This window comes from Centroberyx affinis, unplaced genomic scaffold (genome assembly GCF_046629955.1).
Source record: "Centroberyx affinis isolate AG114_WGS23_722 - 3 ecotype Tasmania unplaced genomic scaffold, CSIRO-AGI_Caff_v1 ptg004892l_1, whole genome shotgun sequence".
NCBI classification, from domain to species: Eukaryota; Metazoa; Chordata; class Actinopteri; order Beryciformes; family Berycidae; genus Centroberyx; species Centroberyx affinis.
Genome location: NW_027282397.1, coordinates 142,507 through 169,138, shown reverse-complemented (window position 1 = coordinate 169,138; position 26,632 = coordinate 142,507). Strand labels below are relative to the sequence as shown.

Sequence of the window (26,632 nt, the reverse complement as noted above, 5' to 3'; positions counted from 1 at the left end):
ATTCAGCTTATCATGAGTGACTGTGTGGATGCCTTTGTAATTGTGATTTAGTTCAAAGTTGAAGTCATATTTCATATGTTGTTTCTGTTATTTTGTCTATTCCATGTAGTTTGCAATTGGGGAAACTGGCGATTTTTTCATCGTCCGTCTGTGATGATCATCACATTATAGGTGTGATTGCTGACAAAGCAGCAAGTTAATTCAAGTCCACCCCAAGACAATTGTCTTCTCTGCTGTGCTTCCCTTTTGGATCAAATCTTCAACATGTCTTTCAGATTTGTTGGGTCTCTTGGAACCATCATAGTGAAGTGTAAAGACTTGAGGGTGATCCAGCTGGACATCCCTGGCATGGAGGAGTGTCTCAACATAGCCAGCTCTATTGAGGTAAGAAGGAGGCCAATGTATCCCAAATATGCAATACAGACTACACACACACACACACCATCTCTTTTTCAACTATTGTTTACTACAAAATATTCACCTTTACTTTTTGAGATGTTTTTCACCTTGTAATGTCAGATTAAATTCCACATGTGACTAAAGAAAATGTGTTGCTAATTGATATTTCTTATGCGTCTCTAGGCCCTGTCCACTCTTGATTCAGTCTCGCTGATGTACCCTTTCTTCTACCGGCCCATGTTTGAAGTCATAGACGATGGCTGGAACTCGTTCCTTCCAGATGATTCCTTTAAAGACTTGGAGTCTATGGTATGGACATGATCAACGATAATAACTTTGTATTGGCTATAGGTAGGCTAAGACATCGTTAAAGTCATTCTCTTTACCCAGGGGGGTCAAACCATGTGCCATGGAAGGCTGAGAGTAAGCAGGTTTTCATTCCAACCAAATACTACACCGGCTGATTTTACTGATTAGCACAACTTCAGACAGAGAAGAGGAACTAATCACTGTAATAATCTGTTGTAGTCTTCGGTTGGAATGAAAACCTGCATACTCTTGGCCCTCTGTGGTACATGGTTTGACACTCTTGTCTTAACCCAACACCATCTCCTCCCTCAGACAGATGAGTGGAGACTGAGCGAAGTCAACAAGGACTTCAGTGTGTGTCCGTCATACCCCCATCTAGTGGCAGTGCCCAAAGATGTTGACGACGACACACTGAGGAAAGTAGCCACCTTCCGTTACGGTGGCCGCTTCCCAGTACTTAGCTACTACCACAAGAAGAACGGCATGGTGAGCACATCATGGGAAATTAAGTTAATACGGTTGTGATTGTTTTTGCAATACATAATTTTTTTTAAACATGTAGTGGCTAACTGTAATATAACACAATGCTTTTAGCAGGTATGGTTTAGTTTTAGTAGCATGGATTGTCCCATTTGTAGAAAATGTCTCATGAAAATTGCCGCTTCTTGAAAAGCCTTATAATCACTTCCACCAGGTGATGATGCGCGCGGGGCAGCCTCTGACAGGCACCAACGGACGGCGGTGCAAGGAGGACGAGAAGCTCATCAACGCCACCCTGCGGCCGGGCAAACGCGGCTATGTTATTGACACACGCACCATCAATGTGGCCCAGCAGGCCAAAGCTCGCGGTGGAGGGTTTGAGTCTGAGGCTAACTACCCCCAGTGGAGGAGGATCCATAAGGCCATCGAAAGGTGGGCGGTCGCTATTGGCTTTAAGTGCTCTTTTAATTGATAATTGATCTTTGCACTGATGTGTCATTCATATTTGTTATCATAATCATAAACTACTCTTCATGAATACAGTATTTTTTACTAGGGCTGGGTATTGTCAATGATGTCAGGATACCATTTGATATAATACTAATATAATAATACTATGATTCACGATATGAGTGCTAGAATGACACCTACAGGATCCTCTCATACACAGATTTTTTAACAGTGTTTGGATCTTATGTTACATCCAACCATTCTGTCATTTCCAGGTCTAATGTCCTCCAGGAGAGCCTGATTAAGCTGGTGGAGGCCTGCAACGACCAGTCGCACAGCATGGACCGCTGGTTGAGCAAGTTAGAGGCTTCCAGCTGGCAGACCCACGTCAAAGAGATCCTCACCACCGCCTGCCTGGCTGCACAGTGTATTGACAGGTCAGGGACTTAAACTTGTCCAGCACCTGTAATCAGTACATCACCATTCCAGCAGATTTTCATACTGTGCATGATGTTTATGTCTCAGAAGTTGTAGCAATGCAATTAGCAATGCATGTGTGTGAGTGCTGCCATTGTGTATATCTATTGTATTGTTCTGAATGGTGCATAAAAAGACAACAGGTGTGTGCTAGGGTCCTAGGAATATGACAGATATTACTTTGGTTCAATTGATTGTTTTTGATGAAAAATGAATACCCACATCATAGTTGTAACAAACTACTCTCTGGCCTCCTTGTAGCCAAGTTAAGCTAGCTAACATAATGTTATAATAATAATATTGCAATGAGTGTGGTTATACAGGTGGTCTGAAAGGTTTTTCAGCATTACAAACAGTAATTCTACATGGCATCTGCTCTGTACATTCTGTACAGCAAGTGCTTGACTGATAGAAGCCCCTTGTCAGAACAAGCATGGCAGTTTCTCTGTGTTATTGGTTTATGTTTTCTTTAAAACATTAGAGTAGCCAGCATGTATTTTTGTCTCAGGGAGGGAGCGTCGGTGCTTGTTCACGGCACAGAAGGGACAGACTCCACCCTGCAGGTGACCTCCCTGGCCCAGATCATCCTGGATCCGGCCTGCAGGACCATTAGGGGCTTTCAAGGCCTGGTGGAACGAGAGTGGCTCCAGGTGAGCTTCTCTCAACTTTCAAGTGCAGATATTATTAGCCTGAATTTGCATGCTCTTTATTTTTCTATATTTTTACAGAGTGAAATGCCTTTAAATATTCACATCTAGGTGCTACAGGGGAGAAGACTGACACAAGACTGATGACACATGACTCTCCTAACCAAAATTGAATAGGGGTGCATGGGGTTAATGATGTGAGCACAACTCGGGTTACAGAGACATAGTCAATTTCTTACCTCAGTTAAAATCATGATGACTGGTCTCCTAAGTGTTTGTGTTCTAAGACGGACATGGGTCCTGGCCTTTCTCTTCATGACCCCTCCCTCCTCTGTGACCTGCTCCCCAGGCGGGCCACCCGTTCCAGCAGCGCTGCGCCCAGTCAGCCTACTCCAACAGCAAGCCTCGCCAAGAAGCTCCTGTCTTCCTGCTGTTCTTGGACTGTGTGTGGCAGATCCTGCGCCAGTTTCCATGCTCCTTTGAATTCAGCGAGAACTTCCTGGTGCAGCTCTTCGAGCATGCCTACGCTTCCCAGTTTGGCACCTTCATGGGCAACAGTGCAGCCGAGAGGTCAGTCTGGGCCTGTTCTGGATGCTGTACTGGCTTATGTCGGTCGTATACTATGTTTTTGAAGTGCATGGGCCTACTCTGCTGTAACATATTATAGTAGACCTACACTGAGCCTCTATTAGTTATTTATTTTACTAGTTGACATACTACCTGTCTTTATGTGTAAATCAATAAAGATACAGACAGGTAGTTTACATACTACCTGTCTGTATCTTTATTGATTTACACATAAGTCCACTTTGTCTTTTTTGTATTTCAAGTCTAGAGGTCCACCTTACTCTGCCTGTAATCTCATAGCCAGGGACACAACCCAGTAGGATAAAGGGGTTTCGTTGCACCATGTAGGGCAGCCCAGACATGAATCACGATTGATGTGGAAAGTAAAAGCTCCGCTCCAATTTTTCCACAGTTGTCAGGGCCGATATGATTCATAGAAGATCTTAGCACTATGTGCCAACACAATGGTTGGAAAAGTTTTGTCATTGGTGTGGTGATACAGGATATAGCCAAGAAGTTTTAATTTTTTAATTTTGCTTAGATATAATGTTAAGGAAAAAAGGGAAATTACGCAGTGCTGAAAATGATCTTGAGTATGTGTCTGAGTATGTCTTTCAGCAACGCCCTGATTCATACAGTTCCTCATTTGTACTTGGCAGCTGCCCACAGTCTTCTACTGTTGGCCACTGAACAGCTGTGGATGAAGTGACTTGCCCAAAGCCACCTCAACTGTGGTTGTTGAGGGCAAGGAGAACAACCACAGTCGAGGTCACTCACTTCAGTCACTTTACCCGCCTAAATTTGCCCAGTCAGCCCAAACTGTCAATGTGCCGGTTACAAACATACTTCTCCAAGGTTTAGGCAACCTCCGCCTTTTTTGGTTTACCTGCAACCTCCCTCTCCCTTTATAGGGCCAAACTGTCTCTGCCTGAGAAGACGGTGTCTCTTTGGTCATGGGTGAATCGGCCCCAGGAACTGGAGCGTCTGTCCAACCCGCTCTATGAGGCCAACAGCCTTGTGATCTGGCCCTCCGTGGCCCCGCAGAGCCTGCTGCTGTGGGAAGGTAAGAATCATAAACAATACTCAACTCTAATATCATATATTAGTGTTGGTTTACGTCACACTCAGGATATGAAACGCTATCCGGAATTACCCATAAAAGTCCAAATCAAAGGCTACAGCAACTGAATTGAACAGGATTGGATTTATGACATTACAGTGTGGGTTTGACTCATGCTGTTCTGTTGAATCTTTCTGTTTTTGCTTTCCTGTTTCCAGTCTTCAGTCTTCTTCAATAAATTATATTTCTGTTCAATTCAGTTGAAAATCTTTATTTATCCAGAGGGGGCAATTATGAAGCCAGGATAGTTAAAAAACAAACAAAAAACATTCAAGCAGTAAAAAGGGGGGCTTAACATTCAGTCAAGTGCTGTTATCATACTATAAAGCAAGGAATCTCTGTCTGTATGTGTGTCCTTCGCATATCTCGAGAACCGTTCGTCTGATCTACTTCACACTTGGCGGGTGTATTGCTGGGGACCCAAGGACGTGCAGTGTCGGATTGGACACGCGACACGTTCAATATTAATAAACTTTAAATAAACAAGTGGACAACGTGCAGCAGTGGGGCGGGGCGAACAGCGCTCTGTGCAGCAGTGGGGCTCAAAGCGAACGGGCACTGCACTAGTAGAATAAATAAGTAAACATCTAAATAAATAATAATGCTTAATAGGTAGTGAATAAGGGGGGGGCAGAGTTAAAGGAATAGTTCACCCAAAAATGAAAATTCTGTCATCATCTACTCACCCTCAAGCCAAATGAAACACAGGTGAAATTTGTTAGTCTATATAACACACAGAGAGGTTGGCAGCACAACTTGGTAGCAGCCTTCTCCAAAACAACTGAAGTCAATGGGGACCAGTTCTTTAGAGTTCCAAAACAAAAACAGCCAAACAATCACACTGTGAATAGAAAGACCTATACACCATTATTTGTTGCAAATCAGTCAGCTGTAGTTAAGATTTGCATGAAATGATGGTGTAAATATACTGTAGGACTGACTTCAGTTGTTTTGGAGAAGGCTGCTATGGAGTTGTTGAATAAACTGCTGACTATGATGACTGATGATGATATAAAGAAACATGAATCACAAAACATCACAGAGTTCACAGTAAGGTTACTGCAGGAAGAGTGAGAGTATAAGGAGTATTGCACACATGATGGATGGGGAAACTTATGCATTTGCCTGTGATATGCTGTCCTACATCTTTCCTCTTCTCATTTGTGATTTGTTTCTTCTCAGTATTTCATTGTTTATATTGACATTCAGAAATTTCACCAGAGGGGGGCAGCGTTGATTTCACCACTCTGGGAGATAAAGGGGGTGACTTCATAAGCAACTAGTAAATAATCTATACATAATAGTTCCCTGTTCACATTTTCAAAATGTTCAAAGTTACATACATACATACATACATACATACATACATACATACATACATACATACATACAGTAAATTCATATATGCTTACTTATTATTTATTTTTTTTTTATCTCCAAGGGAAATGTAATTGCTGCTGTCAGCAACACATTTGAGACACAAAAAATAACATAAAATGCTATAATAAAGCTATTAAAAACTTAAAACAACATAATCCCCCCAGTCTTGTAGGGCTGGGTATCGGTACTCGATACCTTTTAATGTATCGACCGAAATAACCCAGTACCAAGTAGTATGGAAACTTCTCCAGCCAAACAATACCTGCATTCGATACTTTTTGTACACAGATCTAGAAAAAAATGACTTTTTGTGTGGTTTTGCTCGCAGCCAATCACCGCAAGCGTTCTTTGATTTAATGCGACGTGTGATTGGCCCGCTACCGCAGCAGCTACAACCCATACAGTCTGTGGTGGTGAAGTCGAGCGTGGTGTATGTGACGGAGTTGGCAGTTCAGCGTGCCGAGATGCCACCGAAATGTAAAAAAAAAGGTATCGAATGAAGTACTCTATTGGTATCGGTATCACTTTAAGGCTACTGGTATTGGTACTGGTATCGTAATTTTTTAAACGATACCCAGCCCTACAGTCTAGTCACTTGGCCTAGTAACACAGCATGTGACACGTTAATCACAATAAACACCACCCCTCATACAAATCAACATTTGGCAGTAAGTAATTAACAGTAGAAATTATGTGTCATCAGCCCAAATACAACGTACATAATAGTATACCGTGCAAACATAATAAAATGCAATAAAATAATAGGCAGGTAAATCACGAGACTTGTTATTTGCATTACGGTACAAACAAACCCTGAAACATGTTCTTAACTTTGTCAGTAGCAGACTTTCACTTCTGATCACCTACCTCGTGAAACACATTACATGAAGAGGTCACAATGTGCATTAGACCATTTAGCTCATATGACTTTCCACTGGTTTTCAGCACCTGTACATTTTCAACATTGCTTAGATTGCTTCTCCGGCACGCCGATGATGCATTTGGCCTGCATGGTTGTCTTATTATAGGTCGCTCAGTAGGTGTGCTCACTGACACCTGAGCTCCTATGACGCTGGGAGGCAACAGGAGCAGTTTACTACTAGTTATCAGTTAGCAGTCATATGCATGCTAATCTTAGCGCTGTGGCACACTTTTCCACTTGTCTGTGGAAAGACTGACTCCCACAGCAGATAAAGTATCTGAACCTGTGGCTAATTTGTTAATTTGTACACCATAAGAAGATTAGAGTTTATTAGGCAACGCCCAACAAAGATCATGAATGTCAGAGGTTATCAAATATTATATAAACTCTATACTTGATCATCAACACAAAATCAACCCAATCGGTGATGTCAAAGGGATGAAACTTTCAAATATGTTGCACTTCTGGCCACACGCCAATCAGCAAAAAGTTTGAAAGTTTGAAAGTTTCAACCCACAGAGAGCAGTGCAATAATAGCTTGGTAGGCTTTCTGTGTCTTGCTAAAACATGCTATTGTGTATCTTGTGCTTTGTTCTGCTTCTTTGTGTTTTTCTTGTATAACTCTGTCCTACAATTGATTGTTGATCAGTTATATCTTGTCGAGGCTATCTAGACTCATTCTCTGTAAAGTCCTTTGAGACATGCTTGTGATAAAGGGCTATACACATATATAAATGAACTTGAACTTGAATAGCGATACAGGCTTGTGACAGGAAAGCTTGTGATTGGAATACCCTGAAGTATGAGAAAATCTGCGTGGGTGAAGTGAATGCATAGTGCTCTCTTCTCCCCCAGCAGCCACCTCTGAGGTGGCCTTGAGCAAGAAACTTAACCTCCAACTGCAGTAGAGCTGCTCAGCGGCCAACAGTAGAAGAATGTGGTTGTATCAGGCTGCTCCCAAGTGTGAGTCGAACTGTATGAATGTGAAGCAGACTGGTGCTAAAAAAGAGCATGCTTTGCTCAAGCAGAACCCTTCCACAAATCAAGATTTTAAATAATGTTCTGGTGATATATGGACATGAAATAATTCAGGAGTTACAAGCTAGGATTAATTGGATGGGGGTGTTTTAGTTGAAATTGGGCATTATCATAGACACATTGACAGTCTATGTTAGAGAAGAGCATGCTTTTTGCTTTTCCACATCAAGCATCCCCTGGAAATACTTTAACATTTCATAAATTCTGTGATAGTGAAAAGGGTTGGACTTTACTGTATTCCATTAAGCAACATGAACATATCAAATAAGACTGAATTATTATGATTTATCATTGCTTTCAAAAGGATGTATTACAGGAATCTAGTTTTGGAAAGTCCTAGCAAAGGGCTTTACCGGTCCAAACTCGATGATAGTGATAAGATCTGATTATACATCCTAAAACATTTCTCTTGGAAATTGTTTAAGTAAGAAGGATGGAGTTCATTTCTATAATTGGGTGTTCTGGGGAGCTAGCTTCTGGGACGTCCCAGGGGAATCTTTGCCTGAACTGCAAGTTTTGCTGATTCTTGCATCAGCTCAACATAAAGGCCCTGCATACAGAAGGGGGTCTAGACAGAGGAGGGGTCATTAAGTTCAAACATGGCTGCGCGAGGGGCCCCTTCTAAAGCCCAAAGCGTGAGAGCCACACCCTCATTCCACATGAATTGGGACATACAAGACTGGTCTGACTGGAGAGCGTGAAATGCTACACGGTACACGCATGCTGCTTGTACTGCTGGGAAAGTTCAAATCTCCAGCTCTTGCTGTTGACACTAAAGAGGACTGTGATGGTGCATACCCAATCTTCATAAAACCATAGATCAGAAGTTGCTGTGTCATGCTGAGCGCACGACTGCTGTGCTCTAACTAGGCAGGTCTCTCTGCTGTGGAGACATGCTGCTGTTTTATCAAGTACAAACACAGAAAAGAAATACTACTGCTGAAATATACTGCTGTGTTATTTCCTTTAGAAGTTGTGCACAAAAAGTAAAGCAGGCTTTTTAAGGGCTCCATGTTCTAGAAATGGGAAACTTAAGCTGCAATTTTCTATAGCCTAGTATTTATTGTATCATCCAGAGACACACAGATGCTTTAATCCTGTCAGTCGTATCTGTGTCATCCAGGGACATATTATATATTATATATTATATATGTATTTTTTTTCCTATTGCTAATACTTATGCCATCCAGGCACACACAATGTTTTATTCCTACTAATCTGGAATTAAATATGTCATATTTCAATATTCATTTGAAGAAGAATGCTGGAGGCATGTGAATTTTAATGTGTGAATTTTAATTTGCAGGGTGATGCTAATATTTGACAGATCATACAGCTTGCTGTATTAAATTGACCAAAGTAGAGCCTTTCTTTAATGATGTCATTCAGACTAGTGTAATTTTTATATCACCAGAATACATCAAAGTTGCAGGCCTTCGTTTGAAGAGTTTTATTCCAAAATGCTATATATCATACCAAGTTAATCATTCATTATCTCTAAAATGTAGAGAATCCAATCTGTATAACCTTTAGCATTTTGTTTACCAAGGGCTTAAGTTCCCACTATCCTTTACAATGTACCATAATTTCTTTTTAATTTTTGCTATCAATCATTTTGTAAGAGGTTTCACTTTTTTCAAATGATGGGTATCTGATTTTGGAGCAAAACCCATTTATTTATGACATGAAATATACAAATACCCTGTGCAGTCTAATTTGCAATAATTTGCTTTTAATTGCAATTTAAGGAAATTCTGTTTTTCACAAAATATACAATATTTAATCACCACATACTTCATTCCTGGTTTATTTAGTGCATGTTCATCTAATCTAGTATACTGTTGAGATTAGATGTCTGGAGGTTTGGATATATTCCCAGTGTCTGCCCAATAATCTGAAATAATTATTTTGTAAGGTGAATTGAAGAGCTGTAACTCTTTCATTTTAAAGGACTTGGATTTGTTAATAGAGTCACATCTTGAAAAACGCCACCATTTCTAAATTAGAGGCATGAAACATAGAAGAGCATCATCTACGGGTGTTTTGTTGTCTTGTCCCAGAGCGCTGACCTGAACAAGTTCAGGACATCACCCCGCTTGGTACCATACTGAGTGGCAGGCGACCTACTTATTGTGCTGTACATTCCACTCATACAGAACATTTCTTAAGTCACGCTTGTCTATCCGGTGTAGCAGTCCAGTTTGCAACAACACCCCACCCAGCATCCAACACAGATGCTGTAGGAAAGGTGTTGCACAACCAGTTCACCCCCCCACACTATTTTATAGGATGCCATGTGACATACTCTTCAGTTGCGATGGCATTTCTATATTTATCGCTACCTGTGCCACCAATAAACCGCAGAACCACAGACAGGGTCTTGACCCTTTTTTGCCAACTGCTACGCTGTCGTTCTTCTAATGTTTTTTAAATCACTGAAACATTTTGACTTTTTTGTACATAATCAGGTATATTTTTTTTTTAACAATTTTTATTTTAGTTACCTCAATTAGAAGATGGTTGGTTGCAGAGCACACAGAGACTCTGCACTTCTGCTAAACCTTAATAATGTTTTTTTATTGGCCTTATTACAGCATTTTGTTATGTTGTGTGTTGCTGCTGTGACAGTTGAATTTCTCCCTGGGATAAATATGGCACCTATCTGTCTATATAAATGCTCTATATTTTCAATGTGCTGCTTTTTCGAATGTAGTATGTAGTGCAGAATAGAAATGAGTGAAACTTCTTCATTGTAGCAGGTGTTCCTCTTTACAATTCTTGCCATATATGATCAGTGAATTGAAAGCTAACAGTACTCTCTCTCCTACATTACAGGAGTGTTCCTTCGCTGGAACCGCTCCTCCAAGTGTTTGGACGAGGCGTACGAGGAAATGGTTCATATCATCGAGTACAACAAGGAGCTGCAGAACAAAGTCAACAGCCTGCGCAGGCAGCTGGCCCAGCTGGAGACCGAAGACCCTCTGCTGCAGACCCCCTAGAGCGAGACCCGGACATGGAGGCAAGATGGAAGATAGAGAGGTAGAAAATGAGAAAACTAAAGAAGAAAAAAGATAAACGTTAGCCCTGTTTGAGGCTTCAGAGTTGGGGATTAAATGTATTTCTATTTCAGTTCAGTCATGTATATGAGAAATTGTACATTTTTTATTATTTTCATCACAAGATAGTCCTTACACGTTTGTTTGTTGCCTGTACTGATTAAAAATGAAATGGACTTGGCCTAGAAGCTAAAATGATAACCTTGAAAAATCAACCTCTCTTCCATTTTGCTTTCATGCAGTTAGTGAGCAGTTATTCTACACACAGCTTGTATGACTGAATGAATTGAAACTGTGCCTCCCTGAAACCACATATGCTTAAAGGAAGAAAACCACACATTCCCAAAGTATTTTGCCATGTCATCTAATTGAAAGGAAGCAGAAAGGAGGGCAAGATAAAGATTCGGAAACAACAAAAAAACCCCACAGCCAGTCATTCCTCAGAGCGCCACTGAAAGCTGAACATGCTTCCTCTCATACGACCCCAATATCAGTTTGCATGCCATGTACGCATGTACAGACATATAATGTAGGGATCCTGACATCATGCTTCGCCTAGTCAGCTGCATTCACAGCTGCTAAGCCTTGTTAAACCCCTACACCTCACATTCACCACCTCAGTTACATACACACAATGTGTTATAACAACACTAGATTTTGGACTCCTAGCTGTCTGCGGGCATTGATCTTGCTCAGGAGTGGACAGGCTATTGTTATATCAGGATTTAGGAGGAGAACGTTTAGAGAAAAAAACGGCACGTAAATGTTCCTGTACTCATGAGACTACATGGTACGCCTTTTTACCAGACATCCTGCTGAATATATATGACACTCTGGAGCGCTGCAGAGTAACTATGGCAACATATAGGGTACTAGTAGGCAGCATGTGGCTTTGCTGCACGTTGAGATGATGTAATAGTTTAGTGTAGGTAGGGTCGACATCAGAGTAACCACTTTATAATGAGAGGGAAGACTTGCTCAATATAGCTCTGAACAAAATGTCTTGATACTTGTATGTTTCTTAGATCATTCATTACATTACATTCCAAACACTGTCACGGCCAGAGATTTGAAAGCACGCAAGAAAGACTTTTAATGTAATCTTTAATGTGGTTTTCATATGCTTAGCACACATGCCTCTGTAATGTGACTTTATAAAACAGTGAATGTCCGTCAGCTGCCCTGGGAATGTAATATTGTTCAGGACCTCATTGCCATAGTTAGAATTTGTGTTGGACACATGATTTTTTTCTATTTGAAAACGAGTGTTGCCAAAATTGGTCGTTGACTCGGAAGGAACGAGTGGAGGTTTGTGTGCTTAAAAATATTGTACATTATTGAACAAAACGCATATCTGCTGTTTCGTAGTTTAATGATATTATCTAAAACTAAGGCACTTTGTGTGAAAGGCATTTCATTTACTGTATATAAGTCATATTCTCATACAACATATGCTACAATATAAAAAAAACAACGGGCTTATTTCTTGTATTTAACATTATTGTTTTTACTTTCAGTACTTGCCAGTTGTTGTTGCCACATTGGCCAAAAAACATCTTAATGCTGAATGTGAAAACACACCAGTAGTATACAGTATCCTACATACTGTACATAAATTGAAACATAATCCATTGTTGTTAATATTGTGCACAGCCTTACGCAAGGGCTGTTATCTGCAGATGACACAGACTTAAAATTTACAGTTTGTGTCAAAGGGCCAGGAAAGCCACATAATAACATGTTGTCATTTCTGAGCATTTCTGCACCATCATTACAGAAGTGGTTAGACATGTTTAGAAGCTCTTGAAGTTGAAGCCCTTGTTTCAGTTTTTTTCCATGTTTACGGATTAACTTTCAGTAGCACAATACTATCAAGAAAGCATTATGCCACACTTGGAATACTGAAAAACTCTACAGTGTTCATCCTGTGGCAAACTAGTTTTTTTTGTTGCCAATAAGAAAGAAAATACATTTTTAGTATTTATACATGTCTTTTTGTTATGTTTGTCTTCATGTCGTCTACACCAAACACATTACACATTACATTTGATCCACCTTGCTTTGAGGGTGATGTAAAGATCACTCTAGACTGAGGATTAGTTCTCTCATTGGTTCTAGCCACTTCATTAAACTGTTCTGTAAAGGGGAAAGTTTCCATGCCTTTCACATGTGCACTATGTACTTCTACACGTTGTTTCCTACAGCCCAGAATGGCAGCTTATCTTGTTGCTTTGTGCATGCATAAATGGAGCTCAGATAATAGTTTTAACCAAGGTCATAGCGTGATTTACAAATCAGACTAATTTCTTACGCTAACATTATGCGTAATATTAACTTTGAATATTGTCATTACTTTGTCAATGTCAACGCAGGTCTAACACAGTATCAGTACTGTTGGCAAATAAGTTGTCTTTGTCACATCCTCCCTGTCACTTTCTTTTTGTACTAAATGAATCGGTGCAATGCCTTACTAGAAATTAAAAATGAATATTTAATTTCTTTTATCACTGGTGACAGGTCTGATGTCTGGAGAGTGATATTACTGTTCAAACATTATGTTAAATATATATATATTTTTTGTTTTGTTTTAAGCCATTAAAAGATGATTGCACAAAAGACATTTGATTCTGTGCTTATTATGCAAGTTTTTGTCTCATATGTTTTTTTTCTTCTTACTGTCAAGATGATAAATGAGTAAACACTGACTATTGCAAATAATTTCATTTCAATTACAACTTAAATACATTATAAATATTTGCACATTATAAAAAAAAACTAAATACATTATAAAAATTTGCATATTGCAAATAATTTCATTTCAATTACAACTTAAATACATTATATATATTTGCACTCGTGAATGTTTGAGTACAAAATTTTACAAATATGAGAAATGCCTGTGATCTCTTAAAAGCAAAAAATATATGTTTTACATCAGGATTTTATATAAAATTTCTAAAAAAAAAAACCCTGTGGTCCTGCTGACATGTCTGTCCCTGCCCAGTGACATGGGCCACAGGCCACAGTTCAGCAGGGTGAGCTCTGCACCGCTGACGGCAGCCAGGAGCGAATTCTCTTGCACCATGCCCTGTCCCATATTGTTGGTTTCCAAGGATTGCTTAACAACCCCCCCCCACCCCCACCCCCAACCTCCCGAAATGTGTTGCGCTCACTATGACGAATGTATCATCTGATGAAGCGATTGTGGAATAAATAGCCAAGGGTCAGCTGCTCCATGGACGCATGTGATGGTAGCTGGTGTTTACAGAGCATCAACCCGTGGCTTTAGAGCTGCCTTCGCTGTCCTGTCCATGTTGATTTGGTCTCATGTGTCACCACTCTGACTGGTCGACCACCTTGCTTTTACTTAATCGCCTTGACACCCTCTTGGAACAATGGAGGACTGTTTATGCTCTCACTCAAGTGTCTGGAGGAAATGAGGGTTTATGTTACTTGCTGGTAACAATAGAACTGAAGCCTTGATTTAACCAGGCACATTGACTGAGAACACATTCAGAACAACAGTCTCTAGGACTGGCAGGGGGAGGACAAACAAACATGTATGCTCCCCAGTAGTGCCACAGTCTTTGAGTGTTTTGTGTAGTCTACTGGACAGTTGGGGGTTAAGCGCCCTGCTCAAGAGCACCTCAGTGATATTTGAGTATGGGGAAAGCATGTTTTCTTCACTTCACTGCCCAGATGTTCTCATTCGGGGAATGAGAACATCTGCCGACATCCCACTGTGTCATCTTACAGTATCACGTGTCCTTTCCTCTCATGTTGCCTGGCAATGAAGAGTCATTCATCAACATAAAGCCGTCTCAAAAACAAAAGTATGTCTTTGATTTTTGGGGAAATGGATGGAATGTACAGAAGTGGAATTTTCCACACAGATATCGTTGGATTTATTGATTTCCTGAGAAAGTGTGTCAGTTTACAACACTGATAAACTTATCTTGTTTTTGAGGGACTTGTTTCCTTTCCAGTGATGACAGGCTTGGGGGTGTGCACCAATCCACCACTCACATGCCAGCATATATTTTAAGCCCATCCTCTGCTTGCTCCACTCAGAGATATGGTCAACCTCTTTGGCCAACCTCTATGTAATGCAAACAAACCTCAAAGTCAAACAGAGGGTGTAGAAATGCACACTTCATTCCCTTCCCTTGGTAAACATGAATGGGTGCTCTGAAATTACTATAAGGAAGTGGGATGTTGAACTCGAAGATGTCACCTCTGCACCCACTTTTATTACCGTAGCACAAGAACTGCCAGTACAGACATACTGCTTTGGTGTCAAGTCTCTTCAAATATTTTACGATGTAGCATCAGATTTGTCTTCTCTTTTGCTTTAGGTGGAGTGCACCCTCTCACCACTAGTATTCATGTGTTATTGATTCGTTCACGGTATTTGTGTAGGCCTTTCTATAGACACGTGAGGTTATTTGGTTCGGGTGGTCGTGCCTGTTGTTGTCAGGTTAAAGGCAGCCATGAATTCTGTTGAACTACAATGTGTTTTTGCAATACCCATATTAATATCCTATGTTTTTAAAAATCCTATAATCAATTTAAAAATGATACTATACCAATATCACAGCTAAACTATAAATTGTATGTGATATCCTATGTAATACTATAGTGATGCCATAGTAGATAAAAAGAAATGCCATAAAACATGTTACGGTCACTATAAACTCACTAAACACATAGCCTATGTCCCAATAGGAATATTACAGTGATTTTGGTTGGGGTATTTGGCTGTGATAAAAAAAAAAAAACTTTACTTTTGTCAATGGTATAAACTCCTGCCCTCCTGAAAAAGGAATAATCTCCTTGGCACACAAGTAAGTAAGATGTACTGGGGGTTTTCAACGCCTTATATAGCCCATAAGAAATATGGGATTTTTTTTAATGTGATATTTGATGTGTTTCTTGGTGCAAGGAATTAAAAAAACAAACTTGAATGATTTGTTTCTACCATCACCTAAAGTTCACTCACCTAGAGTTTACCCACATTAGACTGACATAAAGCTTTATGACACAAAGCTCAAATATAGGTAAGTACAATCAAATTGATGATAGGGTCTTTCAAGAGACAAAACATAAAATCATGTTTTTTCTTAAATATACTGTATACTGTATATCTAATTGATTTTTGTTTATATTGTTTGCCTTATGATGATCACCTAGAGGCGTTCATAGTTTACCAACATTTCTATTTACGCCTTTCACTACATCACTGATCACACCCATATCCATCTCCCTATGAGGACCAGTCGCACACCTCCGTGGACATTTTTGGAGTGGGTTTTGGAGACAACGCGTACTTGTGGTGTGCACACTGAACGGCCAGTGAGTGGAGGCTCGTGCACTGCGCAGGGCGCCGGGTGTCAGTGACGCTGGGTGGGAGTGGTTTCTGGGGGAGGACCGCACCTCCGAGGCTCCTCCAATCCGAGAGAAAGCCGGCTTCCTGTGAAACCAGATGGCCGCTGATATATAACTTGAGGACGCAGCTGATGCAATACTAGACGGAGATAACAGTACACACGTGTCACGTCAGACCGCTAAGCCCAGTAGTTACAGGACCAACTGAGGAGGAGGAAGACGCATCTCATCACACGAGGCAGACAGGAAAAAGGGGACGCTCGTTTTTTTTTTGCACTAATAATCTCCTTTATTCATTGGTGAGTAAACTGTTCACGTTGCACTTACTATATTATTCTACTTTTAATCTAATCTTTAATTTGTTATCAATTAATTTGTCAAAAGTCGATTTAATTGTTTAATATGTGCAGTCATTCATTTGTTTAATTACTTCTCTGGCACAGGCTTCTCTGTGCTTATTTGATTTTACCATAACCTATAGGCCTATGCTTATTTTACACTTTCTATCCATCATTTGTGCATAGGAAATGCATGCAAAGCTGTATTCTTTGAGATGCTGTGTCACTTTTTTGGTCAAACCCGGTGATCATATGTGAATTTGACTAGGCTGCTACTGAAGCAGTGACGTAGTGGTGAGGCCATATGCCAATACAGCAGTCATTTTACCCTGGCACACTGGTCTGGTTTCATTTGTCTGGATACGTGGCCTAGTGTCTCAAAGACTTACTGAATAGACTGTTAATATCAAATTGATTATAGGCGTACATCCAAAGGGAAATAGCCTATTGCCGCATGGGCGCGCATGTATGAGATGGATTTAGAATGTATGAAGTAGAATTAATAACCGCCAGCATCACACTTTAGATGTTTTTTCTTTATCTTTAAGTTTGCTGATGGCTGCCACAGTTTCTTCATGCATACAGTAGCCTATTCTATATTTTGTCCCCGAGCTCACCAACCATTGCCTCAAAAAGAGTCACCACAGCAGCCGCTCTAAATATCGGTCAACGACTTTATGGCCCATTCAAGAAACTAAAAATACAGACATTGAATCTAAAGGAGCCAACGTGACACGCACCAAGTCAGGGGGAACCTATATGATTTGAGTCCCCTATTACGCAACCCGCTTACGTGCTGTGCACGTTAAACGATGCAGGCTCAACACACTGCATGTGAGTACATTATATAGAGTGAGGAGGGCGCTCCGTCAGTGCGTATCGCGGGCATTTGGTGCTTCTATTAACTAAGTCTGTTGCCTCTGGCGCAGGAGCGACCGTGTTTTGTTTTTTTATATATAATTGTAGTATAATTATAGCAAATTATAGTCATGCCATGCCTTTGTGCTTTAATGTTGTGTGACAGTTGTGTGTCTGTTCACTAAACCTCACGGTAACCTATGGAAAAGACCTGCATCTAGTCACCAAAACTTCCAAACACGCTTATATCGAGTTAATTTCGAGTTAATTTTCTTAAGTGGAGAAATGACTTATGACTGACAGGATATATTATCTGGTCAATGTGATATATTATTAGACGTAGGTCATCAATTTGCAAACTATAAGATCGAATTTGGACTCACTTAAGCTATAGCCTATGTGCCATATTTTACCATACCCAATTAAGGAAATGTTCAGTTTTTTCTTTAATAAATTCGAGACGAAATATGACCCGGTCTCTAAAGGCGTTACCTGCTGCGCCCTTACTCCAAAACTTCCTCGATCCAAGTATGTCGAGGCTTTTTGTTGCCAAGCCTCAGCTTGGCACTGTTTTGCTACTGTATGGCTCTATCCGCCCTCTCTCTCTGATTGGCTGTCGCTGAAGGCAGGTCCGTATAAATACTCTCAAGTTCATCGTTTCTTTCCTTTTTGGGAAGCTGCCCCGCACCTTCGGTAAGTAGACTTCTAAAAATGATGCGTGGCGCAAACGTAGAGTCCGCTCACTGAAAGCCGCTTACAAGGCGAACAAATTTAGTAAACCGCCCAGACAGACAGCTCTTCATCAGATTAGCGCTGCGCCGGGAACATCACCTGTCTAAATACATTTAGGCTATTCAGCTTTCAATGTGCAGGTTCTGCTTTTTGTTGCATGGTTCCGTATTTAGTGGCGCGTGTGTTTGCTGGTTTAAAATGATGCGGAAAATGCACATGTATCCAAAAAAGTATAAGGTATAAAAGTCGCCTTTCCTTACTAGTAAATAAACTATAGGCTATGTTAACCGTGCGACTGAAGCGCAGTTCGAAAAGCTGAATTGCGTTGATTGCGCTCCAGTTCATCTGTCTGAACCTGTTTGAAACGATAGGCTACGTGCCAATTATTCCTTGCTGACATGTCATAATATTTTCACTGGTATGTCACTTTTGCGAGATCTGCTTTCAAGTTTCATGTTACCACAGCTGCTTGTGGAAGCTTTGTAGATGTAAATTGTCCACATGCACCGATCTCTTCATATAGTGGCCAATCCTCTGTTTGTATCATTTGTCTTTGTATCATACTGTGTGTCTGTCGCTTGGCGCCTGGGGTCTGGAAAGACGCCTACATCCACACAGTACCACATGTCTTAGCCATGAAACGCTGCATTGAAATAAGGCGACCAGACGATGGCAGTCAAATCTGTTAAGAGTCAAGGACTTCCTCATTAACTAAACAACCAAGGGTAAACTTGCAATGTGGAATAGATTGGCGGTAATATACTCATAAAATAGTTTTTCTGCTCTATCTTATCAGTTCATGCAACAAAAAGAAAGTCTTGACTCATTGTATTCCATCAATGAATGGGGAATTTTATAGCACTGATGTCACCCAAATGCATGAATACTGAAAGTGTCTGCACTCTCTCCTTTTGCTCCACAGGTAACAATATGCCTGTTGTCAGAACCCTCAGCAAGGTGGCCAAGCAGGCCCTCCTGAGCACCCCAGGGTGCGGCTGCCAGCCCCTCACGGTGGCAGTGCGCAACATCAGCTTCTCCCCTCGACAGGTGACGTCCGACGCCAGCTTCCACTCTGTGTCCTTCTCAGAGACAGACCACCCCAAGGTGCTCATTACAGGTGGGTGACATCCCGGTGGAGAATTTACAACACTTTTTATACACTGCAAACAAACAGAGCAAGTAGAGCAAACGCCATCCTGTGCTGCATATCAATATTTATGAGAACGATGTGCATAGACCTTTACATCATGCGTGCCAGCTTGAGTGAAGGATACACTGTAGCTGGTTCAAATGTGCTCAGCAGGGATTCAACACCAGCAGCATTTATAACAAGGTTGGCAATGAAAGCAGCAAAGGATGCCAGTTAATAAGCTGTAGGCGTCAAGTGTTTTGACCTTTTTCGTATGGCCCACTCTCCTTCGTTACTTCAGTCTCCATGGAAACCAGTACTGATGATTATTAGCTGCTCATTTAATGTCTGGGATGTCTTCTGATGACATATTTCATCACCTCTCTCTTTGTCTTTCTATCTCTCTGTCACACCATCTATTGCAGGCGGCCTTGGACAGCTTGGGGTCGGGCTTGCCAAATTGTTGAGGTAAGAGTTTCTCACAGTCAGATTGACACCATGTGTTTAGCTTCTCACAATTCTAGTTTCAGCCAACAGCTGGAAAAGTGCCAGTGTTTTTTTTCTGTCATGCTTTAAAACGTTTAGGCTTTGGAGAAACAGATTTAGACCCTAACTATAACTTTGATGTATAACTTTGACTTCCTGCCTTACAGGAAGCGGTTTGGAAACAACAACGTCATTCTGTCCGACATCAGGAAGCCTCCAAGCCACGTCTTCCACAGCGGTGAGTGAAGTCATGTACTCACTAAAGCTATGTGCTAAAGTCTGGGTCTAGGCAGCTTCAGACTTGCATCACAAAGTTTTCATCTTATATTTTAAGCCAGGTCAGATGTAAAAAATGTGTTTTATGTCATAGCTGACTGATGTCATGCAAATTTAGTAGAACAACACTGATCTCCAGTGTGTAGGCATCAACCTCTTTAATTACGAGAAAGGGACTTTCAGTTTCTTTATTAGGCAGACCACTGACTAATACCAGACCTGTTCAAAATGTCAGTTATTTGGTAATAATGTACGGGAATGGGCTGATGAAATTTGTTAATGTGTTACAAATGTACCATAGCTATTTGCATCACAGTCTCAGTCAAGCTGCCAAATTAGATAAATACAGTGCTGGCATTAAAAATGACTCAAACCTACCTATTGATTTTTTTTTTTTTATATGTTTATTTTTGAAGCCTGCTGGTCAAGAGGAAGTCAATAAATTCTCTTGGAAAGGGTTGTTGATTAGTCCACCTTCCCAAATCAATTTGTGACACACAGTGACTGTTCTGCCAATGAGCCGTAATGAGCTGTCCAAAGGAGTGATGAATGTGGCTTAACAGCCTCCAGTTGTAAACTAAATTTAACTTGCATGAGCATTTACATGTCAGTGGTTCATTATATGGCAGTATTCACTGCCCAACACAGAAGACATCTGAGAAAAAACATGTAATAGGCAAGTCAAACATAAATCAATACATTAGCAGCTTGTTAATTGCAGAAAAGGACAGCATGTTAGTGAATTCCTTTCAAGGAAAACAGAGTGGAAAAGAATAGGGAGGGAAGAGGAATCCACTGAAAGCTAGGCAATGACCCTGAAAAACAAGAGCATGGGAGGATGAGGCTTAAATTCAAACATTCAGTCATTGTCTATATTAAATCAATGTTTTTCAGTTTCATAATACATTTTGCCATTTTACTAAGGGGTTTTTCTTCAAGATGAATTGAAAAGAACACTTGAAAAGATATGGGAAATATGTGCATTTTCACATATATTAAATATTTTCAAACATCTCTATCACCATCAGGCCCCTTCATCTACTCCGACATCTTGGACTACAAGAACCTGCGTGAGATCGTGGTGAACAACCGCATCACTTGGCTGGTTCACTACAGTGCTCTGCTCAGCGCTGTCGGAGAGGCCAATGTGCCTCTGGCGCGGGCCGTGAATATCACCGGTGAGTGAGCTTCCAACAGGCTGCCTTCAGCTCCTTTGGGCCTAAGGAGTCAGTGTTAACAGTCTTGACCAGAACACTAATGTAAAAGGTGGTGAAGGGAAATGTCCTAATGATTAAAGATCCTTTGTCTGTTCCTCAGGGCTTCACAACATCCTGGACATCGCAGCAGAACACGGTTTGCGTCTGTTCGTCCCCAGCACTATTGGCGCCTTTGGCCCCACTTCTCCCCGCAACCCTACCCCAGATCTGTGTGTGCAGCGGCCTCGCACTATCTATGGTGTCTCCAAAGTCCATGCTGAGCTGATGGGTGAGGTGAGATCTCGGACCCCCCCTTCACCACACAAAACCAAGATCACGCATAAACCTACTCTTAAAGCTATATTAGCAATTTATCATGCCGTTATTAATCTCTTTCCGTCTCACAGTACTACCACTACTAGATACTGTACATTCCATTTTTGATTTGTTGGTACATTCGATGGGACCTTTTGATAGCCACTCTATGGACGAATTTGATATCAATATCTCAATTTGTTCCTGTCTGCTCTTCTGTAGTACTACCACCACCGCTATGGCCTGGATTTCCGCTGTCTGCGCTACCCAGGAATCATCTCTGCTGACTCCCAGCCCGGCGGTGGCACAACAGGTGAGAGGGATGAAATCCCATCACATGGTCCCATTGGAACTCAGCCATATACAAGTTCTCCATTTTCATTTATCCGTCTATTCCTGTACCCCTCCTGTCATGTCACAAGTTAGTTATGTAACTGACTTGTTCCAGAGAGTTGTTATGACTTGTTGTATTTTTAGGCCTGCGGATAACTTCTGCCCCATCCCCATATTTTAACTTCTCCGAACAGCCACCACATCCTCCACCTCACCCCAAATATTTGTGTGTGGTTAGCGATTTAGGCTAACTTAATGGGGTTTGTCACTGTGATGACAATTTAATGTGTAATTGGTATTGGTGTAGTCGTAGTAATGTTTTCAATTCATAGTACTTTCTCTTTTTCACCCATAGTTGATCAGAAGTCTTTTAAAGTTACTTTTATTTCAAAGTTGGTGTAACATCATGTTTTTTTTTCCCTCTCTGTCCAGACTATGCTGTCCAGATTTTCCATGATGCGATCAAAACAGGCAAGTTCGAGTGCAACCTGAAGCCTGACACGCGGTTGCCCATGATGTACATTGACGACTGCCTGCGCGCCACGCTGGAGGTGATGGAGGCGCCCGCTGACACGCTGAGCATGAGGACGTACAACATCAACGCCATGAGCTTCACCCCAGAGGAACTGGCCCAGGAGGTGCAGAAGCAGCTGCCCGATCTGGAGGTCACATACGACATCGACCCTGTCCGACAGGCCATCGGTAAGTTTGCCCAGTTAACTTTCTATTTGTATAGGTGGATAGGCCATTGAAAAAAATGGCAGCCACCTGGTGCAGAGTATGTTTGCTAACTTACAACATCCTTTCCTATTTATAAGTTCCATTTTCTGAGAGGCATTTATCAGATAAGCTGAGGCATGTTGAAAACTGAGGTTCAAACCAACATGTTCCTGTTTCCTCTATTGACTTGTGTCTCGCCTATCTGTTCCTCTCCAGCTGACAGTTGGCCAATGAACTTTGATGACACCAACGCACGGAACGACTGGGGCTGGAAGCACGACTACGATCTCCCAGAGCTTATCCAGACGATGCTCAACTTCATCGGCTCAGAAACGCGCATTGCCCGCGCTAACTGAGAGTGCTGAGCGTCAGTCGGGAGTATTCTTTGTACATACTGTAAAGACTGATCAAAGAGAATGGAGAAACATGGCCTGTACATAGTCTTTCTCTCTCTTCTCTCTGTAATTCGGAAGGGCTCTGTTTGCCGGGCGCGAGGCTACCATGTCTGCAGAATGTGAAGGCCAAGCCGCATTGCGGGCCAGACAACCCCCCCCCCCCCCCCCCAACACACACCCGTCTGTCTGCCCCTCCCTCGCTCTCTGCCACTCCCTTTCTTTCTGCTTGGGGGTTTGGGTGAAGAGTAGTCTGTCAGCGGAAGGTTGTCAGACTATCAGGGATGATAGCAGGGCCTCTGAAAACTTTTTTTTTGGAATGAAAAGGAAGATGACTTGCATGTCTATGAATTGTGCGCTGTCAGCGTTGCGATGTTTTGTGGGCTAAAACCAAACAAACTGAACATGTGAATGTTTAAAGGCATTCATAAGTGTTTGTTAATTTTCCAAGGATTTTGAGAATTCAGGTATTCCAACCTCTTAAGGCCAAAATCAAATAAATAAATGAGTTTGAATTGAGAGGTTTACAAAATATTACATTAGTGGTGTCCTTTGATGCACTTTAGAAAGATTTAAATCTTTTAAAATCACTGACATATGAGGGGAATCGCTCGAGGGGAGGGGGGGTGCATCTGCATTTAGAGCGGTGTAGAGTAGCTCATTTGAAGGTGAACGCTATTTTATTTTTTATTTTTAATGCATTGTTCTTCTGTTTATTCCACATAACATTCTTTATTTATTCTGTCTGCTGGTAGTAAGTGTATGGGAATTAAACTGAGTAAAAAGTGCTTTTTCACACTTGTTTATAAGTGTTCCTGTCCACTTGTATGCCATCATATTGTTTTTCACCAGATCAGTGGGGCTATTATAACACAAAAGGGAAATGTGACATCATATGCCACATTTACATATAACCACATTTTGTGGTTCTGTATTTTTTTCAACATTCTGTAAAAGGAATGCATTGCTTTCTAAGTGAAAGTCAAGTTCTGTCTGTTCTTTCAATCACAAAACAAGCTTTGACAATAAAACTTTTTTCCAAGAACCTCTGTCCCGCTGCCTGTTTCTGTTGTCATTTTCAGACACTCACAACACTGATAGATTCCTTAACCTCCAACAAGTTCTCCTACGCTCCCCCTTTGTGTAAATAAGACTTCAGGCAATATTACCTGGATCTCACCTCTTACGCTCAAGGCAGTTGAAAAAATGCCAAGGAAAACATTTGAGAACAAAACGTCCTCACAAGGGTGTTATGGTGCTTGAAAGGTTTGTATTGGAATTTGACCAACTTGGAGTGCTTCAATCATGACAGCATGGCTATTTCTGTCTTCACAACGATTCTTCTATATGTTAAAGTTGGAAGGAATGAGATGCCCCTTATTTTCTTCTCATAAAAGTATACCAGATATAGGAGCTAAATAATCTATTTGTTAGTTATCCAAGTTGTCCAGCATCAAATGTAAAGCCCTTATCACTAGCAGTGTCTAACCCTTATTACACATAGCATCTGATAGAAATGCATTTAAGTGATCTCAAGGTCTGTATAGTATCATAAAGCTTAACATGCATAATCAGATACTTCAATATATAATTATCTGTGTAACCTCAAAGTTGACCTTTATTGATCTGACCAGTGGAATCAGCAGTAAACCTGACTCAATGTGTCATAACTGGACTGGAACACTGCACCTGCTGTATCAGCATAAAAGTAAAAATATGAGATGGCATTTCAGCGAGGCTGAGACCTGTGTGTGAGGTGTACAGTTGCATAAATAAAGAGGAAATGCAGTATCGTAAAGATATGCTGTTACAGCACAGCATGTGAAGGTTCGAGGGTGGACCTTAGGCAACCAGGACATGAACCAGAGAAAACAAATGCAACTCTCAAGACACTGTTTTAGAAAGACAGAAGCTTGCAATATCTGTTGTTTTTCTAGAACCTCAGTCCCGCTGCTTATTTCTGCTGTTATTTTCACACACTCACAGCATAGACAGGTTCTTTAATCTCTAGCAAATTCTTCTAACGGGAGCCTTCCCCTTAGGCTACAGGCAATATTACCTGGATCTCAGTTCTTACACTCAAGGAAGTTGAAAAAACACCAAGGAAAACAGCCCCCACTGTAAATTAGGGTTGAAGCTTGAAGCAACACTGTCAAGCAGTAAGACATTTGAAATGTGATAGGAGGCAGGTGGCATTTGCAATAAGGGAGTTATTAGTCTGCAAATTCATCCCTCCGCTACAAAAAGGCTCTGCTCAAGATGAAATGTCAGTTTTGTATGACTCTGAATGCTGCCAGTGCAGTGAAAATAGATCATGCTGTTGTGTACAGAATGAAGTACATCTGCATGCAGATTAATGATATAATGTGGCCTGACCTTGACACTTATATAATAGTGCACCCGTATTCTTTTGCAGTTTCTTGGCATGAAATGTGAAAATGTAAATGAGTTTAACTCTTTTACAGTGGATATGGATTATCAGTGAGTGTGAGTCTGGAGAGATATTTATTTATACTGGAAATGTCCAATAAATTATTCCAAAATCACAAGATGCTTCCATCCTTCACATTCATTTTAAAGTGAGTGAGACTCTATCAGAAGCTGCAGTAATCTTGATTCGACTCAAAACATCTCAAATCACTGAACCATCTGGATTAGAATCGCTTGTTCATACTGACTCCATATTCAGCTGACGCACATACAGAGAGAAGAGTCTTATGAGGACAGTGTTATGACCTCTTCAGCACATCGGTGGTAAATAATCCCAACCTGGTGTCTTCTCTTGACTGAATGGGATCATAAACTGTAACCCTGAGGACAGCAGTATGTCTTGTCCCACACGCTTGATAGCCTTTCTTCAATTTCTACGCGTCAGTAATTACTGTCCCTCTGGGTGACCTTGTGTCGTTTTGCTCTGCAGAGGTAGAGAGCGAGGACACAGAGGGAGGGAAGACAGACTCGCTGAGAGCAAGAGAACCTGCAAAACAACTAATGAAAAAAACCCAAAAAACACTGTGTTCCCTCTGTTAAGCTGCAGATAGCTTTTCCCCATAAATGTGAGCCAAAACATATACAGCTTGAAAGTAGCAGAGTTTCAGTTTGATCATCAAATGAACAAGACACTTCGAGCCCCATTGATAAAACCTTTTCCTGAATTCAGCATTCAGGATTAGGCACAAATTTCTCAACCATGTGCCATTGAGACCCAAGAGTATGCAGGTTTTTCATTTCATCCACACTACAGGAGCTGGCTTCACTAATTATATCCCCCATGTGCAAATGACTGAAATCAGCTGGCGTAGTCTTTGGCCGGAATGACAACTTGCGTACTTATGGCTCTCAATGGCACATGGTCGAGAACTGTACTGGCATAAGCTAAAAAAAAATCTGTGTCACTTTTCTCATTACAAATCTCCCAAAACTCCTAAACTGGACACGTGAGCAAACTTTTGCCCCCACCCCCTCAACTCTAACGCACACCAGTGACTTCACACTGTGCACATGCATGCTTGCTACCAGGCAGATTCCCATGTCAAGTTGAAGTTCTAGAACTCTCTTTCCTTTCCTAACATTCTGGAACTACAGCCAGTTGTAGCTAATGATAGAGCGCAATCTGTTTACTTTCAG

The 26,632-nt window shown here is 41.1% G+C and overlaps 2 protein-coding genes across 3 annotated transcripts; both read left to right on the top strand.

The window, feature by feature from the left end:
* The first annotated feature begins 264 nt into the window (after nucleotides 1–264).
* Nucleotides 265–13,449, top strand: LOC139666238 (myotubularin-related protein 9-like). Its single transcript, XM_071545373.1, has 9 exons — nucleotides 265–384; nucleotides 583–708; nucleotides 1,021–1,194; nucleotides 1,403–1,620; nucleotides 1,914–2,075; nucleotides 2,624–2,765; nucleotides 3,112–3,332; nucleotides 4,241–4,392; nucleotides 10,625–13,449. Exons 1-9 carry the CDS (start codon nucleotides 265–267, stop codon nucleotides 10,786–10,788), a joined length of 1,479 nt encoding a protein of 492 aa, XP_071401474.1. The 3' UTR covers nucleotides 10,789–13,449.
* Nucleotides 13,450–16,384: 2,935 nt separating this feature from the next.
* Nucleotides 16,385–24,044, top strand: tdh (L-threonine dehydrogenase). 2 transcript variants are annotated; one of them, XM_071545369.1, is made up of 9 exons: nucleotides 16,385–16,529; nucleotides 19,081–19,275; nucleotides 19,713–19,755; nucleotides 19,941–20,011; nucleotides 21,078–21,227; nucleotides 21,367–21,539; nucleotides 21,783–21,873; nucleotides 22,326–22,595; nucleotides 22,830–24,044. In XM_071545369.1, exons 2-9 carry the CDS (start codon nucleotides 19,089–19,091, stop codon nucleotides 22,967–22,969), a joined length of 1,125 nt encoding a protein of 374 aa, XP_071401470.1. In that variant the 5' UTR covers nucleotides 16,385–16,529; nucleotides 19,081–19,088; the 3' UTR covers nucleotides 22,970–24,044. The 2 variants fall into 2 exon arrangements, with proteins under 2 accessions (XP_071401470.1, XP_071401471.1); XM_071545370.1 differs by lacking the exon at nucleotides 16,385–16,529 and adding an exon at nucleotides 18,106–18,119.
* Nucleotides 24,045–26,632: the final 2,588 nt, after the last annotated feature.